This window comes from Protopterus annectens, chromosome 10.part0 (genome assembly GCF_019279795.1).
Source record: "Protopterus annectens isolate FY-2018-M chromosome 10.part0, PAN1.0, whole genome shotgun sequence".
Lineage (NCBI taxonomy): Eukaryota > Metazoa > Chordata > Ceratodontiformes > Protopteridae > Protopterus > Protopterus annectens.
This window is the reverse complement of record NC_056744.1, coordinates 1,592,273,595-1,592,294,834: the sequence shown is the minus strand read 5'-3', so window position 1 is coordinate 1,592,294,834 and position 21,240 is coordinate 1,592,273,595. Positions and strand designations below refer to the sequence as shown.

Here is a 21,240-nt window from a genome sequence, read left to right as displayed (position 1 = left end):
TGGGAAGAAGCTGCTGTAGAGTGAGCATCTTGAATTTTGGTACGAGTAGAAAAGTGTTTAGGATGGATAGGTCCAAAATAGGTCTCCAATCTTTTCCCTTCCTTGGTACCAGGAATAGTCTGGAATAAAAACCTTGACCTTATTCGTGCGTAGGTACCTCTTGAATAGCTTTCATGTCTATGAGATCTGAAATTTGTCTTTGTGCCTCTACCCTTTGATTGTGTGGCAGGTTTGGCATGCCTCTCATTTTTGGAAGGGTGTGAAAATGGAATCTGTAGCCTCTGTTTATAATGTCCAGGATCCATTTGTCTTTTGTGACAATATGCCAGTTTTTTTAAAATAATGCCAGTTTTCCGCCTAAGGGTGCTGCCATTTGAGTCTTGCTTGGCATGCAAAGGGGAAAGTCATTGGGCTTGCTTTCTGAATGGTTGTGAGTTATCCTCACCACCTCTTTGTGTAGGAGCTTGCCATTATCTGCCTCTAAACGATCCTTGGGATTGCCCTCTGCCCCTCGGGTGCCTGTATCTACCTCTTTGGGGTCTGTCCGTGGCTGGAAAGGACCAATTTTTGGAAGGCCAATTTCTACTGAAACGTGGGGGTTGTACCTGTAGAAAATCTTTCACTGTTTGCATTGATTTAGCCTTTTCCTCCATTTTCCTTAATACCTCCTCAGCATTAGCACCAAATAATACATACTTTTGTAGAGGGGCATCTAGTAATTTAGCTTTGACATGATCTGGTAAGGTTTGTTCCTTGAGCCAGGCATGTCTACGTATGACTGATCCTGTAACAGCAGCTCTACATGAGGCCTCTAGAGCATCAAAACCACATTGTAAGGTATGTTTACCCACTTGTTCTGCACTATGCATCAAATCCTGCAACTCCTTCAAGTCTGGTTGTTCAGGTTGTGACATTTTACTTCTCAATTGTGATAACAAAAACTGTTGGTACTTTAGCATATGGAACTGACAGTTTAATGCCCTCATGGTTAAGGTGGCCGAGGTATATACCTTTTTTCCCTACCTTTCTAAGGATCTGGAATCTCTCTCGGAAGGTAATGGATTTTTAGCAGTGGAGACCTTAATTCCCTTGGGGCCCTGTGAGATAGTTTCTGGGTCAGCAGCATGGCTTTTGTATAGAAATTGGTGCGAGTCAGGAACCCTGTAGTACACCTGTCAGGCTTGACTAGAGCTGGAGGAGAATCCGGGTTAAGGCAGGCCTCCGAGTACACATCTAGTATGTCCAAGACAGGACGGATAGCTAGAGGCCTGTGCTGAGGTAGCAAGAGAAATTCCCTAAGCCTTTTCTTGGAATCTGAATAATCTTGGCCTTCCCAGTGGAAGTGTTCCCTTAAGGTATGCAAAGCTTCCCTAAATAGTAATTCTCTGGGGGGGATACAGAGGGAATGGACTCCTCTGCATCAGAGTCTTCAAAAGGGGAGTAAGAATGTTCCTGTTCATCAGAGTGCTCTGATATAATGGAGCCCTGATCAGAGGAGGGGATTCTTCCTCCACTCTGAGCCTTTTGTCCGGGGGGGGGGGGGGTTTGAGAACCCCTGATAAGAGTAATTAGATCCTCCGCCATCTTAAGCATCTGTTTTTTTAGGCATGGGGCCTGGAGATGGGCCCTGTGTAGCTTGTCTTTTAGAATGCATGGCTGCTTTAGACTTAGTAAAAGCCTTGATGGAAAAAGAAGAGGAAGGTCTGAAGACACCTTGAGAAGAGGTAGACCTGTCCACATTTTGAGATTCACCGCCAAGAGTGGCTTCGGTATCTGTAGTCGGGGTGTGGGCCGAGGAGCCTGCGACCTCGGGTACAGGAGACACCGCCAATGTAGTGTCGTCGGTAGTCAGGGGCTGCGTAGGCACCTCGCTGAGAACTGGACCGTGTGTAGTCGGCTTTGGCGTGGTGTGGGTAGAGGCCGCGGACCTCGTGTGTCGGTCCTTTTTTAGACAAAACTGGAGTCGGAGTATCCGACGACATAATAGTTAAATTTTTTTGCCAAAATAATGCTGGGCGAACTCCGCTTGACGCTTAATGGTGCGTTTGTTGAATGTAGCACAAAAGCGACAGACCGAGACGTCGTGGTCTGGGCCTAAACAAGGAATACAGAGGGAATGGAAATCCTTATGTGGTATTTGCTTCCCACATGAAATACAATTATTAACTTTGTCTGACATCGGTCTGAGGCAAGAAAAGTTTCCCCAACGGGGTACTTAGCTTTCAAGAAGACTTCGGTTGCAACATTTTCATAATGTCAGGAGCTGGCCGACCGGCACTTGCGAACTGCTTCTGCTTCGGGCACCGCACGGCAAGAAAGACTGAAGAAAATAGCGTCGGCTGGTTCTTTTATACCCCTGGCACACTGACATCAGGGAAGAAGCGACGACAACTGACGCCGGACCTAGACTTTGGAATTCAGCCGACAGAGGACCCGCCTGATGGCAGGAGAACCCATCTGTTATGACTGCAGCTGTATGCACGATGAATATCGGAAGCCATGAAAGAAGGTGTCTGTTTATGTCTGGATTCGGTGTTGCGAAGGACTTCCTCGGAAATCGGTGCCTGCACAGTGGCTCCGGACCCATCCAAGGCAGAGATGACTGCAGAATCCTTAGACAAAGAAGAGTTCTGCAGCATACCGGACTCCGAAAGGGTCCTGGTAGAGGCCTGCAAATGAAATGAAGCAGGCATCAGGGGCTGCGAAAGTGCCTCACGGAATTCCAGAGGACTGACGACCAACTTGGTGGAAGCGTCATCGATGGTTTAGTCCTGTGCGGTCTGTCTCTGTTTTTATCTTTACTTTTTTGGAAGATCTGCTGTCGGATGGCTTATGGAAGCCATATCGGAATTCTAGGACTGTAAACAGAAATATCTGGCTACAATAAGGACCAGACGACAAATAGTTCTGGCGTTAAAGCACAGAAAAGACAGACAATGAGGGACGTTGTGGTCTGGGCCTAGGCAAGTAACGCAGTAGGAATGGAAGTCCCAGTGTGATATCTGCTTTCCACAGGCGAGACAATTATTAACTTTTTCTGACATCGGTTAGTGCAAGAAAAAAGGATCCCCAATGGGGTACTTAGCTTTCAAAGGCTTCCAACTTCAATTCGGAAACTAAACTCAGGTAGCGGCCGACCGGCACTTGTGCGAACTGCTTCTGCTTGGGGCTCCACGGCAAGAAAGACTGATGTAATGACATCGGCTGCCTTCCTTTATACCCCTGATGACCCAACATCAGTCTTCAAGCGGCAGCAACCGACGCACAAATACTAAGTCTCTGGTATTCAGGCTGGCCGAGGGCTACCCCAGCAGGGATAACCTCAAATATGATGACTGCAACAGTGAAACACGAAGAACATGTGTATTTTCAACCACACTACTGTGCTGGCCTTCTTTTTTTGAACTGTATATGCAAGACAACAGTAGCCTATAGGAGCCCAAATTTAAATGTTAATACTATAATTTTTTTGTGTCCCATTTTGCTTCATTCTTTCCAGTTTACCCCAGTGCTCTCATACGTTTTCAGATCTACCAGACTCTCCTATAGCTCTAGACTATCGCCGTTCTAAGGCTGGAGCTGACATGCAACCTACAGGCATGGGGGGGCATGCCATTGACTGCTTCCACAGGGGATTTTTTTTTCCATTTAGGACCTACCCCCCTAATATTTACCTGTTACATCAGAGGGCTACTCCACTCTATAGGCCACACCTACCTGCAGGGACTGTCTAGATAAATACCTGTCCCTCACTGTTAACATCTCAGATGCTTGAGCTGCTAATCAAACCTGGGTCACTAGTACTGCAGTTAGGGCTTTATCACTCAACACCATGGCACTGGCTTTTTTTTTCTTCAACACTTGGTGGATATTTTGGAAAATAAACCTACTAATATGTTAGGTGATTTTAGTTATCCTATTATTAGTTGGGATACTTTTTAATTTAGCTCATATTATGAGCATCATTTTATGGACATTCTTTCCAACTGGAATCTGGTAGTGGCTAATAAGGGTACACACTCAAAGTGTTGATAAACCCATTCTGAACATTGGATCATGACTCATTTCCCTTTTTTTCAGTACAAAAAAAAAAAGAAAAAAAAAATCAACAAAACTGCATATTATAATATGAGCCTTTCACCTATAACCTTACTTCAGTTTTCACCAAAAAGCAACCTCCTTTAAGATTTACTTTTCAATTACTGCAGTTTTGAGTTGCTGTAAATTCACCTTTTTCACCTTGACCACATCTTGGACATATTCTCTCTTTTCTGTGAGCTGCCGTTTCTGCTTCCTGCTCAGAGCTGTCTTGGTCCTAAGAGATAAAACATAGTATTAAGTTTCTGCACTCACATCCATCCAACTAAAAAGATCAGATCCACCAAGTTAGGCAATGTGCAGCCAAACTTACACAGCACCTGTAAAATACTCACTTTACTGATTTTCTTCCCTGGTTGTCCACCCTCCCCCTGGAAACAATATGTACCATCCTAAAAACAACAAAATACTCCACTAAATAAATGTTCAATGTGCAAGATAACGCCACTCCAATCAACACTATCAAATTTAGTCAGTAAGACTATCCAATGTGGTAAAACAATTTAAAGGACTCCAACCATATATTAAGCTCTTCTCATCACAAAGCACTTTTCTCTCTCTAATACAACCCTACAATATCACATCAGGAGACAAATATTGCTTCCCTTGTCATACCTGTACATGATGCTGCATTTTTTCTAAAGACTGCTAACTTCTTGTGAAAATTTGGGTCAGTTCTTTCCAACATTTATCAAAGCATCTATAACATCACATAAGCACTCCCTTGTAGTTGAAATTCAATAAATGCAGAAGAGTAGTTAAATCCACTACATTAACAGTCTTTAAGTAATTATATCAACGATACTTGCTACATGGCTAATAAAACATCTTGAAATGAGCAAGACCATTAAAGGATGGCCATATTATTCTTAAACGTACACTGTCAATCTAGTAGTGGTAGCCTGCTACTGCAACTCTAGGTTTGAAAACCATCGCCTGTGTTAGTGATCTGCTCATGTCTTAACATTCAAAAGTATCTTAAAGTGGACTTAATGAAAGAGATTCTGTTACCACAGACGACGATCATCAGGAAATCTTAGTACTCCTGCTTTTAGTCTAGGAAGAAACAGGGCAATGGAAAATATTTTGTTTCTTCAAAGTTAAAGTGGCCACACACTGGACTGTGACAAGTCCCATCACACAATTTTGGGGCTTTGATACACTATTAAGAAATACAAAGTAATGTAAAGAGTGAAGTAGGAAAAAAAAAACATGACAAATTTACACACCACTGATGTCAAAAGTGTTTTCATGTGGAGCAACATTTGGTCTCATAGTACATTATTTTGCTCAGTTTTAAATTAATTTACATTTGGTAATACTAAACATTGTAATTTAATCTTTAATAATTTATGGTCTTTTCAAAGGCAGAGATGAATGATATTTCAGGTTGTAGATACATCTGTGCTGAACAACATGAGATGCAAAAATGAATCACCAGTACAAACCAGATAACGGGTCTGAAAGCAAAGTGCATATGCTGGAATATAGCTATCATCGAGTGCATGGAATTTCCTCACTGTATTGAAAATATTGTGTCTGCACTGAATACATCAGATGTACAGCTTGTCCACAAGCTATGTCAGCCACAGTCATGTACATAAAATAAAATATGGGGAAAAAACACGTACTTGATTTTTCTTGCATGTAGAATATTGTGGCTGACATAATAGCTTGCGAACCAGTTCTATATCTAAAACTAATCAAGTCAAGAAGTTCAGAGACAAAAAAGCAGTATAAAAATAAATCTACAAAGGAAAAAGCTAATAAACAGATAAATTAAAGTTGAAGTAACCAATGCACGAGTTTTACTTGTTATAACCACCACATCCATTCAAGTTATTTACTTCCTTAGACCTTTACAATTACTAGCACTATGAACTGTTCACATTCATTAACAAGTCAGTCCTTCCCTACTTAAGCACTGTAGATAATGATGTGCATTTGCAGGAAAGATTTAATACAAGTTTTTCATTTATAAAGAACATGCATGACTACAGAAAAAAACAGCAGCAAGCATGGTTCCCTGTTTCAGTATGTCCAAGCAAATACATGTTAAACACATTAAGAGAAAGTAAAAACAGTTACACACACAACAAATATTTAAAATGAGCAAAACAATCCGTACATTTTACCACCGATAACTACAATTATTTACATTTTCAAAAAATAAAATAAAAAATACAGATCTAATAAAACGGTACAGACCAATTAATATTCCAAAACAAGCACGGTGATTGGACAGTCTAAAAGCCATGCTCATTTTACATAAAATAAGAAAAATATTAACACATACAATGCAAAATACCCTAAACACATCACAAAATAACTAAAAAATAAAATATAAAACAAGATATGCACAAAGTCTGGGACAATGTTCTCTCAGAAAAAGTGGAAGAATACAAAATAAAGCGAACAAACGTAACCACCACAAACACAACCCAAAACTAATACCAATGTACAACACCAACAATGCACTGCTGGGTGTGGGTAATTAATGCTAGATTTACACACGGTTGGCTATGCTTGCTCACTTGGGCTTCACCTTAGTGGCCAAACCAAACCACTCAACTGTGGGTAAATCCCACATTACCCACACCCAGCCATGGTTATTGCTATACTGTTTCTCTTTTGACCAGCACAGTAACCGTTAGCAAGCCACAATGGAAATAAGGAACTTGTTTCTAGGTCCAAATGGCCTTAACCATATGAAGCATAAAACCAGGTTTACAGCAAAAGATAAAAAAGTGACAGAGCAGCATGTGAAATCACACCCTACAGAAGCTTCTGGTAGGCTCAGTATACAAGATTAACAGCATAAACTAGCACCGAGCTTTATACTGCAGACGCGGGTATGATACCTTTATAGTCTAGCTGCAAAACAGCATCACTTGACCAGCCAGATTTTCCAGGTCACCACTGAAAGACGTAACTGTGCCAAGTAGATGGTGAAAAGCATTAGTGAAATGAAAAAAAAAAAGCTCAGTTTTAGGGTAACTGTCAAATAGAGAGAAATGTTAAAACATACCAAAGCTTTACAGAATTCAAAGGTAAAATAAAGTCTAGGTATGGTCTTGCAAAATGAAAATGAGGAAGCTATAACAGAGGGAGAAGGAGTTTGGGGAAGTGGCTTTATTAAATGGCAGTTCTGTTAGTAAAAATGCACAAAAGAGAGAGAAAAACTAATACTGGAGAAATGCAGTGAACAAACGTTTTAAATATATGCAATTCCCATCACATAAAAACCATCAGAACTACACATTTCTCCTGTACCAGGAAACCAAAGAACTAGAAAATTCACAATCAAGTCCCATTACCTTCCGTTACATTTTAAACCCCCGGACCTGAAGCCAAACTATAACCAAATAAAAGCACAAAAAGTACAGTTGTGTACACTTACCATAAATGTAGATGTTATAGAGGGTATTCACTGTTGCAGTCATCACACTTGGGTTATCCTGCCAGGGGTAGCCCTCGGTCGGACCGAATACCAGAGGCTTAGTATTTCTGTGTCAGTTGCAGTCGCTCCAGGACTGACGTCAGGCCGTCAGTGCTATAAAATCAGGTAGCAGACGCCATTACATCAGTTTTTCTTGCCCCAACTGTCAGGACCCCCCAAAATAGGGAGCTAGGTTATGGTGGAAGAACACCAACAGTAGAAAAGTAAATAAAAATTCCCTGTAAGGAGAGAGAGGAGAGAGACAAGGGGATGGAGGGTGGGAAACCAGAACTGCAACAGTGAATACACTAGAACATCTACATTTATGGTAAGTGTAAACAACTGTACTATTTTCTTCATGTTTCAATGTTGCAGTCATCACACTTGGGTTGATTCCCAAAGCTGAAGAAAAAGGTGGAGGCAGTCAAGAAGACTGGGGGCTGGCTAGGATGCCCTGCAAGACTGGCAAAGCCTGCCCTGGATTTGGAGAAGATAAGCAGGTGGTAATGCTTGGTGAAGGTATGAACAGAAGTCCGTGTTACAGCATCCAGGATATCCCTGGAGGGGACCCCTCTGAGAAAAGCTGCAGAGGTGGAGGTTGCCTGGGTGGAATGCGTCCTGACCCCTTTGGGGTGGTTTTCTGTGCTGTTTGTAGTAGAAATGGATGCAGTGTGCTATCCATTTGGAGAATGTTTGTTTGGATATGGCCTTGCCCTCTGTCCTGCTGCAAAGCTGACGAGCAATTGGTCAGTTTTTCTAAAAGATTTAGTCCTATCCAGATAGAATCAGAGCGGTCTGTGCACATCTAGAGTGTAGAATCCTTTCCCCCTTGCTTTGTGGGCTAGGGAAATAGGTGGGCAAATGAATGGATTGGTTGAGAGCCAAACTGGACAACACTTTAGGCATGAAGGATGGGTTAGTCCTGAGGTAGACCCTGTCAGCATGGAAAATGATGAAGGGCTCTACAGCCACGAGTGCTTGTAGCTCTGAAACTCTTCTAGCTGAAGTGATGGCCAGAAGCAAGGCTGCTTTCCAAGAGAAGAATTTTAACTCTGCTGAAGCTGCAGGCTCAAAGGGGGGTAGGGCGAGCTTTTCCAACAAAGTTAAGGTCCCAAGCAGGGGTAGGAGCTTTTCTGGGTGGCTTTAAGTTGTTAGCCCCTCTTAGGAACTGTTTGATGAGAGGGTGTGAGAAGAGTGCTGGCTCTGTGCTGTAATGAGCAGAGATGGCAGTGGCATGAATTTTAATACAAGAGAAGGATAGGCCCCTGTGTAGTAGGTCTGCTAAGTAATCCAGGATGAGAGGTAGGGAGGGCTGTCCTATTTCGGCTCCCTTAGCCTGGATCCAGGTGCAAAACCTTTTCCACTTGTCAGCATAGGCCTTTCTAGTGCTGGGGCATCTGGCCTCACGTACAACATTCCAGGACTTGTTTGCTTAGGCTGGCAGCTTGAGGAGAGGTCAGGGAATAAGCCAGGCTGCCAGGTTCAGGGTCTGCAATTGTGGATGCATGAATTCTCCATTCTTCTGGGTCAGGAGTGTTAGGATCGGAGGTAGGTGCCATGGCAGCAGGGGTGACAGGCTACGCAGCAGTGGGTACCAGTGCTGGCATGGCCAGTCTGGGGATCAAGATTGCCCTTGGCTTTTCCTCCCTTATTTTGAGCAGTACCCTTAAAATGAGTGATAGAGTGGGAAAATGCAAAGATCAAAAGGTTTACCCATTGGAAGGATAGAGCATCCACTTTCCAGGCCTTGCTGTGAGGTTCTCTAGTGCAGACTTTGCTGAGCTGATGATTGAGATGGAGGCAGAGAGGCACATCTTTAGGGTGCCCCATTTCTGGGTTACAAGGCTGAAGGTTCTGTGGTCTAGCTGCCACTCGTGTGGGTCTAGCAGCTCTCTGCTTAAGTTGTCTGCCAGACAGTTTAGGGAGCATGGCAGGAATTGTGCTAGCAGGTGTATTTGCATGGCTGAGGCTGTGTGCCAAAAGTTGATGGTGAGTCTGCAGAGAGGATAAGAGTGAGTCCCCTCCCTGCTTGTTGATATACCACATCACTGTGCTGTTGCCTGTTTTGATCACTAGAGGCCCCGGGGAGAGTAGGGGTCTGAAAGCTGTTAGGGCATGCTGAACAGCTAGCATCTCTTTTTGGCTGATGTGCAGATGTTTTTGATTTGGGCTCCAATGGCCCTGAATGCACCTGCCGTCCAGGTGTGCACCCCAGTCATAGTCTGATGCATCTGTGGTGAGGGTCTGGGCGGCATGGGGTTGTGGGAAGGGAAGTCCCTGTTGTGATTGCATGCTGCTGCCCACCAAAAAAAATCTTTCCTTAGACAGGGTATCACAGGTATGATAGTTTCCAGGTCTTGAGAGTGTTGACACCAAAGGCTTTTTAGGTACCATTGTAGTTTCCTCATATGAAGTCTGGCATATGGAATGAGTAGAATGCAGGAGGCCATGAACCCTAGAGCTTGCAGGATTTTCCTTGCAGATAACTGGGTTCTGGTGGCTAGTTGAGAGAAGTAGCCTGTCAAGTAGGCTTGTTTTTCTGGAGTAAGGAATGCCATCTGGGACGCTGTGTCCAGGCTTGCTCCCAGGAATAAACTTTTTTGTGTGGAGACTAGTTTTGATTTCTTTTGGTTGACAATATACCCCAGGGAGGTCAGTAGGTCAAAAAACAAAGGTCAGGTGCTAACAGCTTTTCCTGACTGCCTGCATCGGGCAATCATCTAAGTAGGGGTAAATATGAATATTTCGTTGTCTGAAAAAAAGCAATGGCTGGAGCCAGGCACTTTGTGAAAACTCTGGGAGCAGTGGATAAGCCAAAGGGTAGCGCAGAGAACTGAAAGTGCATAGATCCTGCCCTGAAAAGTACAGTTGTGTACACTTACCATAAATGTAGTGTATTCACTGTTGCAGTCATTACAATTGGGTTATCCTGCTGGCAGGCTACTCTCAGTCGGCCTGAATTTCAAAGTCTAGGTCTGGCGACGGTTGCTGTCACCTCTTCCCTGACGTCAGAGTGCCAGGGGTATAAAAGCTGCAGCCGACGCCATTTTCTCCAGTCTTTCTTGCCCCTGATGTCAGGTGCCCTCAAAAGGGTAGGCTAAAAATATGTCAATAAAACATGCATGCAGCAAAGTAAATATTTTGCCTTCATCTACAAGCAAATATACCACATAGGTTGTACAGAATAGAGAAGTACAGATAAGTTCCAGCAAAGAAAAAGGGGGATGGCAGGTGGGTAACCTGGACTGCAACAGTGAATACACTTGAACATCTACATTTATGGTAAGTGTACACAACTGTACTATGTTCTTTGTGTTTCACTGTTGCAGTCATTACAATTGGGTTGAATCCCAAAGCTAAGGTTGGAAGGTTGGAGCTAAATAGCATTAGGACCGGCTATTAGGCCCTGCAGAACTGCAGTGGCAAAGCCTGCCCTGGATTTAGAGTAGAGTGGTAAGTGATGGTGCTTTGTGAAGGTGTGCACTGAACTCCAAGTAGCAGCCTCTAAACTGTCTTTGGTTGGTACTCCCCTAAGGAAGGCTGCTGAAGTGGCTGCTGCTCTGGTTGAATGTGGCCTAATGCCCTTAGGTACTGGCTTGCCATGTTGTGAATAGCAGAAACGAATGCAATGGCCTATCCACTTTGAAATAATCAGCTTTGAGATAGCATTTCCTTGTGAGCCTGCAGCATATGCCACTAGTAATTGCTCCGTCTTTCTGAAAGATTTGGTTCTATTCAAATAGAAGTGTAGCTGCCTGTGTATGTCCAAAGAATGCAGAAGCTTTGAGATAGCATTTCCTTGTGAGCCTGCAGCATATGCCACTAGTAATTGCTCCATCTTTCTGAAAGATTTGGTTCTATTCAAATAGACGTGTAGCTGCCTGTGTATGTCCAAAGAATGCAGAATTCTCTCCCCTTTATTCTGTGGGTTTGGATAAAATGTAGGCAGGTGAATAGTTTGGTTAAGGGCCACAATGGACACTACCTTAGGCATAAATGTCAGGATTGTCCGCAGAGAAACCCTGTCTGGATAAAAAATGATAAAAGGTTCCACAGTCATGTGTGCCTGTAGCTCTGAGACTCATCTTGCAGAAGTTATTGCTAGAAGCAGAGCTGTTTTCCAAGATAAAAACTTTATATCAGCTGTAGCGGCTGGCTCGAAAGGAGGCAGGGTGAGTTTTTCCAAGACATAATTGAGGTCCCATGCAGGTATTGGTTATCTCCTTGGAGGCCTTAAATTTCTGGCCCCTCTGAGGTACTGCCTTAATAAAGGATGAGAAAAGATTGGTGGCTCTGCATTGTAATGAGCCGAAATGGCAGAGGCATGAATTTTTATAGATGAAAAAGATAGGCCTTTGTTCAGCATCTCAGTCAAATATTGCAAAATCTGAGGAATGTTTGGTACAGCAGTGTCAATTCCTTGTGCCTGGTTCCAAGCACAGAATCTCTTCCATTTTCCAGCACAGGAGTTTCTAGTACTGGGCCTCCTGGCCTCCAAAATGACATCCATCACCGCCTGAGTGAGAGGTGTGTTTTGTATGACTACATTATCCGCCATGCTGCCAGATTTAAGGTCTTGAGTTGGCTATGCAGGATCTGATTGTTGTGCTGGGACAGTAGATGAGGTACTTCAGGTAAGGTCCTGGCTGGGCATTGAGACAAGTTCCTTAAGATTGGATACCAGTACTGGCGTGGCCAGTCTGGGGCAATCAGAATCATTTTTGGCTTCTCCTGTGTGACCTTTAGGAGTACCTTGGGGAGGAGAGGCAGAGGAGGAAAGGCATATACTGTTAAGTTTTTCCAGCTGAAAGATAGGGCATCCACTTCCCATGCTTGTCTGTGATAAGTCCTTGTGCAGAATCTCTTTAATTGGTAGTTGCAAGGGGATGCAAATAGATCTATGTCCGGGCATCCCCATTTTCTTGTTACCATGCTGAAGACTTGTGGATCCAATTTCCACTCGTGGGGATCCATGAGGTTTCTGCTTAGTTCGTTTGCCAGAGTATTTACCTTTTCTGGCAGGAATTGTGCCTCCAGATGTAAGTGGTAAGTCAATGCTGTGTCACACAAAGTCTAGTCTGCAAAGGGGGTAAGAATGAGTGCCTCCCTGCTTGTTTATGTACCACATGACCGTGGTATTGTCTGTCTTTATCAGTAGTTGTCCTGGATGAAGTAGGTCCTTGAAGGCTGTCAGGGCATTTTGAACAGCTAGCATCTCTTTTTGACTGATATGCAGATGCATTTGGTTTGCGGACCATGTGCCTTGAATACATCTTCCTGCCATGTGGGCTCCCCAGGCATAATCCGATGCAGCCATTGTTAAAGTCTGTGTGGCTGGGGGTAGAGTGAATGGCTGTCCCTTGTTCTGGTGATAGGCCTTCACCCACCATCGAAACTCCTGTTGCAGGCAGGGAATGAGAGTAACTATTGTTTCCAGGCTGTGGCAATGTTGAGTCCAAACACTTTTTAGGTACCATTGAAGTTTCCTCATATGCAGTCTTGCATATGGAATTAGTAGAATGCAGGATGCCATGAAGCCCAAAGCCTGCAGAATTTTTCTTGCAGATAACTGGGCCTTTGTTGCCAACAGTTTGAAATAGGTAGTCAGTTGTCTTTGTCTGGTATGAGATAAGCCATCTGGGCAGTTGTATTTAAGCTTGCACCCAGGAATATTATGTCTTGAGAGGGTACTAGTTTTGATTTCTGTTCCTTGACTATGTACCCTAGGCATGGTAGTAATCTCTTTACAAACGCCAGATGCTGTAGTAGAATGTCCTTGTTCTCTGCTTGAATTAGGCAGTTGTCCAAATAAAGATATATTTGTATTCCTCTTTGTCTGCAGTATGCAATTACTGGTGCCAGGCACTTTGTGAAGACCCTGTGCGCAGTAGATAAGCCAAGGGCAGTGCAGAGAATTGGTAGTGCATTGAGCCAGCTTTGAATCTGAGGCATCTTCTGTGTGTTTGTCTGATTGGGACATGCAGGTATGCCTCTTTTAGATCTAAAGTCACAAGCCAAGCCTTCTTGTCAAACATGGGCAGAAGCTGCTGCAGAGTCAACATTTTGAATTTTGGAATATCCAGATATGTGTTTAGAAGATAGGTCCAGTATTGGTCTCCAGGCTTTGTCCTTTCTAGGTACCAAGAACAGTCTTGAATAGAATCCTTGTCCCTGCTCTTGCTCTGGCACTTGTTGGATGACGGTTGGCTAGTTTGGAAAGGGGGAAGTGACTATCTACAGGAGTTTGTTGAACATCTTAATGGAAATATATGGGGTGCGGAGTTTATGGTTGATTACTATCATAATGAAATACACTTCTTAGATGTTTTTTTACAGCGTCAACCAGATAACACCCTTAAAACTTCTGTATATCGCACATTTCCGGAATATAACACCTTGCTACATGCCAACAGTCTACATCCCAAGCATACTATTAATAATATCCCTAAATCACAGTTTTTGCCGGTTAAAAGGACATGCTCCTCTGAACAAGACTTGAGACAACATCATAAAGATCTTGCCAATAGGTTTCTCACAAGGGGATATTCTAGACATGCTGTTTGTTCAGCCATGCAATGGAGTAAAAAAATCAGACCAGGGAAACATTATTGGAATACAGAAAACACCATAGGCAGACTAATCAGGAGACCTTGAGATTTGTCACTACATATGGTAGAAATACTATGCATCTTTTGGACATTGTAGATAAACACTGGAACATACTGAAGTCTCATACTCTATTAGAGGACCACTTGGGGGATAGGTGTTCATTTTCATATAGAAAGGGCAAGACACTGGGATCTCATTTCTCTCATTATAAGAAAATAACATCAAGGGATGATACTCCTTATCAGAGGACCCACACGGGTGAAAAATTAGTTGGATCCTACCCTTGTGGACACTGTAGTTTTTGCAGTTACATATTTAAAACTAAAACATTTACTAGCAAGAACACAGGACATCTATACAATATCCGCTGCTTTGGTAATTGCAGTACAGATTGGATTATCTATCTTGCAACATGCACCTGTCAAGCCTTTTACATTGGTCAGACATCTAAGACAGTTCAGAATTAGAATATCTGAACATCTGGGTGACATTAGGAATGCTAGGGTTACCAATGCCCTATACAGACATACATTGAATCATCCCACTGCTAAATTTTCATTTACTATTATAGATAACATTATAGGTAATCGGGCCTTTAAAACTGGATGGCATGGAATTCTTAATAACAAAGAAAGGAAATGGATAGCGAAACTTCCCCTGGACTCAATGACAAACTATAAATATTCTCTTTATTATATTATATGTATGTGCCAGATTTATTGTTGTTTGATAAATTTATTCTATACACATGCTCTTTGAATTTATAAATTTATATATGTATATATTTATTATTTATATTTTCTAAGACAGGAAATGATGTCATACTACCTCATGGGCAGAGGTATTTATTGTTGGGCTTTTCTTCTACTCTGTGTTAATCTACTGATGAAAGCCATGTGCTGAAACCAGTCTAGTATTTCAGCTTAATAAAGCTCTTACAGTTCTCTCAGCTCATTACTGGTGCTGGCGTTTTTTTAATTTGGTCTGACTTGTTGAATGGCCCTCATGTCCATGAGGGATGAAACTTGTTTTTGTGCCTCTGCCCATTGATTGCGTGGCAGGTCTGGCATACCGGTTAGCCTTGGCAGGGTGTGAAAGTGGAACCTGTAGCCTTGTGAAACTATATTTAGAACCCACTTGTCCTGGATGATCATGTGCCAATTTTGTGAAAAAAGTGCTAGTTTTCTCCCCAAAGGGGCTGCCAAAAGATAAGTGCTTGGTGCTGGAAGGGAAAAGTTATTGAGACTGTTTCCTGTATGGCGTTTTTCCTCTCCGCTCTTGGAGGTAGTAGCACCCCATTGTTTAGGCCTGTATGAGCCTTGGGGCTGTGATCTGCCTCTGGGGCATCTGTATCTGCCTCTTTGTGGTCTATCTGACACTGGAAAGGACCAATTCTTTGTAGGCCAGTTCCTGCTAAATCTGGGAGGCTGTACCTGCAAGAAATCCTTGACTGTTTGCATAGATTTAGCTTTGTCCTCCATTTTCTTCAACACCTCTTCTGCTTTAACACCAAACAAAGTATCGTGCTGTAAAGGAGCATCTAATAGTTTTGCTTTAACATGAGGCAGATTTTGTTCTTTTAACCAAGCATGCCTCCTAATGACAGAACCTGTGACAGTGGCCCTGCAGGAGGCCTCTAGAGAATCAAAACCACATTGCAAAGTATGTTTTCCAACTTGCTCAGCTGCATGTAATAAATCCTGCATTTCTTTGTCTGCACATTCTGTATTTGCTGACATTTTCTGTTTAAGCAAAGACATAAGATATTGCTGATATTTAAGCATATGAAATTGGTAATTTAAGGCTCTTACAGCTAAGGTAGCAGAGGTATAAATCTTTTTGCCCCATCTGTCTAGGGTCCGAGAATCCCTAACAGAGGGGATAGGGTTTTTTGCAGTAGAAGCCTTGACCCCTTTGGGACCCTGAGAGATGGTTTCTGGGTCAGCAGCAGGGTTTTTATAAAGAAATTTATGTGAATCAGGAACCCTATAGTATCTGTCTGGCTTAACAGGGGCTGGTGGTAAAGAGTCTGGAGAAAGACTGGACTCTGAAAATACATCATCTACAATGTCCAAAACAGGCGGGATAGCAAGGGGCCTGTGCTGAGGCAATAAAAGGAAGTCTGAGCCTTTTCTTGGATTCTGAGTAATCTTGGCTCTTCCAGTGGAAATGCTTCCTCATAGTATGCAGTGTCTCCCCAAAAGAATAATCCTCAGGAGGAGAAGCTGAAGGGATAGATTCTTCAGCATCAGAATCCTCATAGGAAGGAATAGACTAATCCTGTTCAGAGGAGGAATCAGAGGAAATGGAAACCTGGTCTGAAGATTCATATTCTAACTCTTGCCTAGGCCTCTTATCAGGAGGGGGATGGGAACCCCTGATCAAAGTAATTAGGTCTTCGGCCATTTTAAGCATCTGTCTTTTTAGGCATGGAGGCCTGTCCAGGTGAATGCTGTACTTGTTTCTTTGTCTTTAGAGCTACTTTAGTCTTTGCCTTTGAAGCTGAAGTAGGTTTCACATATAACTGTGTAGCCTGAAAACACCCTCAGAAGCCGATGCCTGCACAGCGGCTCCGGACCCATCTGAGGGAATAGTTTCCGAGTGTCCAATACCTTGAGTTTCCAGAGGCCCAGTCGGCTCCACGTGGAAGTCGGAAGTGGCCTGTGGCTCTGTGGTAGCAGGCGTCAGGGGCTGCAAAAGCACCTCACTGAGAACCGGCGACAGGCCTAGCAGAAGCCTCGTCGTCTGTTTTGGATCTCGGATGCCTGTCCTTTTCTTTTTCTTTACGTTTTTTATAAACTCCGGTAGTCGGCTGATCCGACGGCATTATATAATTAAATCTTCTGCTAAAGTAATGGAATGCCAAATCGTACCGACGTTTAATAGCGTTGGTTAAATCTAGCACAAAACCGACAACTAGCGACATTATGGTCAGGGCCTAGGCAAGGAATACTGTAAGAATGAAAATCCTTATGAGGTATTTACTTCACACAAGAAATACAATTATTAACTTTTTCTGACATCGGTCTGGAGCAAGAAAAAAGTTTCCCCAATGGGGTACTTAGCTTTAATGAAGACTTCAGATCTGAAATTCGAATTTGAAAAACTCAGGAGTCGGCCGACCAGCACGTGCGAACTGCTTTTGCTTTGGGCACCACGCGGCAAGAAAGACTGAAGAAAATGGCGTCAGCTGCATCTTTTATACCCCTCGTGCACTGATGTCAGGGAAGAGGCGACAGCAACTGACGCCGGACCTAGACTTTGGAATTTAGGCCGACTGAGGGTAGCCTGCCAGCAGGATAACCCAATTGTAATGACTGCAACAGTAAAACATGAAGAACATCGTAGATATTTCCTGCAAGATTCCCTGATTGGGATGTGTAGGTAGGCCTCTTTTAGGTCTAGGGTGGCTAACCAAGCATCCTTGCAAAGCATAGGAAGAAGCTGCTGGAGGGTGAGCATTTTGAATTTTGGTATCACCAGAAAGGTGTTTAGAATGGATAGATTGAGGATTGGGTGCCAGGTGCCCTCTTTTCTGGGTACCAGGAAGAGTCTGGAATAGAAACCTTGGCCTATCTGGTCCGCAGGAATATGCTGTATTGCCTTCATGTAGAGCAGGGAAAGGCCTTGCTTTTTGGCTTCTGCCCACTGGTTTGGAGGAAGATCTGTGGAACCTTTTTGGGGTTGGCAGAATGTGGAAATAAAACTTGTATCCCTGGGACACTATGTTGAGGACCAATCTGTCGTTGGTAATAGAGGCCCAGTTGTCTGCATGGAAGGAGAGTTTTCTTCCTAGGGGCACAACCAGGTGGGTAGAGGTAAGGGGTGGAAGTGCAAAGTCATTGTGAGTTCTTAGCATAAGGGGATGGCTTATCACTCCCCGTTTTTGAAGAGGAGGAACTCCATTGCTTAGATCTCTGCATTCCCTGGGACTGCTGTCTTAGGGGTCTGCTTCCTCTGGGTCTGGGCTGAGATGGCCTGGAGGGGGATGGAAAGGACCAGTGCTTGGAGAGGGCAATGCCTACTGAACCTCGGAGGCTGGACCTGTAAAATGTCTGCCTGCATAGATTTAGCTTTTTCTTCCATCTTTAAGACCTCTTCTGCCTTGGTGCCAAACAAACTAAATGGTGCGTCCAATAATTTTGATTTGACATGGTCTGTCAAGGTCTGTTCCTTAAGCAAAGCATGACTTCTAAGGCCAGAACTAGTGACTGCTGCCCTGCAAGATGCTTCTAGGGCGTCAAAGCCACATGGCAAGGTGTGCTTAGTAACTTGGCTTGCAGAATGCATAAGCTCTTGTAATTCTTTATTTTCTGCACAAGCAGGAAAGGAAGATATTTTTTGTTTGATGAATTCAATGGTATGCTGCTGATATTTCAACATGTGGAACTGACAATTTAGTGCTCTAATAGCAAGAGTGGCAGAGGTGTGTACTTTTTTAAAATATCTGTCTAACGCTTGGGAATCCCTGTATGAGGGGGTGGGATTCTTAGCTGAGGTTGCTTTAATTCCTTTAGGCCCTTGGGAGATTACCTCTGGGTCAGCAGTAGAATTTTTGAAAAGGAATTTGTGAGAGTCAGGGACTCTGTAGTACTTGTCAGGTTTTCTGGGAGCAGGAGGAAGGGTGTCAGGAGTCAAACTGGATTCCATAAAAACATCATCCACAACATCCAGGACAGGAGGAATGGCTAAAGGACTGTGCTGTGGTAAATCTAAGAACTCCCTGAGTCTTTTTTTTGACTGAGGATAGTCCTGGCATTCCCATTGGAAATGCTCCCTTAAAGTATGTAGGGTTTCACCAAATGAAAAATCCTCGGGAGGAGAGGCAGAAGGAATGGATTCCTCTGCATCAGAATCCTCATAAGCAGAGAGGGGTTGCATGTCTTCAAACTCAGAAACATCAGAATGATCGGACTCCTGTTCAGATAAAACTACAGGGGACAAGTCTCTTTCTTTTGGAAGGGGTAGCCTGGCTTCCTCTAATAAGCATAATAAGGTCTTCCGCCATTTTAAGCATTTGAGATTGAGGCATGGAAGCAGGTGCCTGAGCTTGGGTCATCGTTTTTTTTAGGCGTAGTTCGTACCCCGGGCCTTAGAAACTCGGTAGTTTTAGAAAGAACTGAAGATGCGAAAGAAGTCTTTGGTTTGTGTCGAGTACTGGTAGTCCGAAGAACTTCCTCAGAAGCTGGTGCCTGCTCAGTGGCTCCGGACCCATCCAAGGTAGTGAAAGAAGAGTCTTGCGGCATACTGGACTCCGAACAGGTCTCAGAAGCGGCCTGCGAATCCACAGAAGTGGGCATCAGGGGCTGCGAAAGCTCCTCACTGAGGACTGGAGAACTGATGACTAGCTTAATGGAAGAGTAGTCAGTTTTGGACCTGTACGGTCTGTCTTTATCCTTAAGTTTTTTTCAGAAGACAGGTAGTCGGATGGCTTACTGAAGCCATATCGGAATACGAGGACTGAGGGCAAAAATATTTAGCTACAATAAGGGCCTGACGACATATAGTTCTGATGTTGAACAAAGCACAAAAGCGACAGCAAGGGAAGTCATGGTCTGGGTGCAAACAGGTGAAGCAGTAAGAATGGAAGTCTTGGTGTGGTATTTGCTTTCCACAGGCGAGACAACTGTTAACTTTTTCTGACATCGGTTAGAGCAAGAAAAAAGGATCCCCAATGGGGTTACTTAGCTTTAGAAGACTTCAACTTCAACTCTGAAATAAAAGCTCAGGTAGTGGCTGACCGGCACTCATGCGAACTGCTTCTGCTTAGGGCTCCTCGGCAAGAAAGACTGATGTAAGTACATACTCAAATGGTAGTTCCCTGAGAAAAACTAGACTTAAAATTGGGAAAAAGGGGAGGATTACTAATCCTACTTTAAGTGTAATGGGAGAGAGGTAAACAGTAACAATGTACAGGATTAGTGTTAGTCTGCGGTCTAATTGCTTTTCTTCAGCTGGAACTGTGGCTTTAGTCAAGGTGGAGGGAATTCTAAACCATTCCCAAATCCAGTCAGTTTTGGCCCAAACCTTCAGGCATCTGCTAGAAAGCTAAAGATGAAGGAATTTTACCTTTCAACATGACAATAACTCCAAGCATACATCCAAATCAACAAAAGAATGGCTTTACCAGAAGAAAATTAAAGTTTTGGAATGGCCCAACCAGAACCAGACCTAAATCCAATAGAAAATCTGTGGGGTGACCTGAAGAGGGCTGTGCACAAGAGATGCCCTCCCAATCTGACAGACTTGGAACACTTTTGCAAGGAGAGTGGGCAAATATTGCCAAGTCAAGATGTGCCATGCTGATAGACTCCTACCCAAGAAGACTGAATGCTGTAATTAAATTAAAAGGTGCTTCAACAAAGTATCAGTTTAAGGATTTTTTTATTTTATATTTTTTCCCCAACAGATTTGTTTTTCAATTGAATTGTACGGGTCATAGGTCACATTAAAGGTGGGAAAAGTTTTGAAATTATTTATTGCGGTCTCATTTTTTTATATAGCAAAAACCTGGCATTTTAACAGGGGTATGTAAACTTTTTATATTCAATGTGTGTGTGTGTGTGTGTGTGTGTGTGTGTGTGTGTGTGTGTGTGTGTATTATACACACACACACTGTACTCTAAAAAGCTGATTTTGAGAACGTTTTCATTGGGAGGAGAAAGAATTCTAATAAATAGTACTACTGTGGAATATGATTCAGAGTAGAAGTTAAACAATTTGCTTAACAGACTATAATGTCTAACTAATACTCACTGCTTGAAAATGGAAAATGACAATCAGAAATATGCAATACGGATTCAGAAAAACTTACCTGAAAGAGAATCGGGCAAGGAGAAGGAAAAGAAAAGAAAGAACAGCTAGGCCCAGGAAGATGTACATTTCCTGATCATCAGGAATAAATGCCCAAAACGTGTGCATAGGAGCCTGAAACAGAAATTAAAAGGTAAGGCTGTACGCTAAAACAGTATTGACTGTTTAAATGGTCTAACAATATTCAATGGCTGTCAAAAAGACACTCAGACATGTAAAAATGACATTTTTTGCACCAGGTTCTCAATAACATGCTGTTACTACTTTGTAGCATATGAAAC

The 21,240-nt window shown here is 43.1% G+C and overlaps 1 protein-coding gene across 1 annotated transcript in view; it reads right to left on the bottom strand.

Moving 5' to 3' along the window:
- The window catches only part of LOC122813767, a 311,471-nt gene that overhangs the window by 112,798 nt on the left and 177,433 nt on the right, over positions 1-21,240 (bottom strand). Inside the window, exons 10-11 of the mRNA XM_044086258.1 lie at positions 20,961-21,073; positions 4,231-4,315 (exon numbers count right to left, since the gene is read on the bottom strand). Of these exons, the coding sequence (XP_043942193.1) occupies positions 4,231-4,315; positions 20,961-21,073 (198 nt within the window). The remainder of the gene's footprint in view (positions 1-4,230; positions 4,316-20,960; positions 21,074-21,240) is intronic.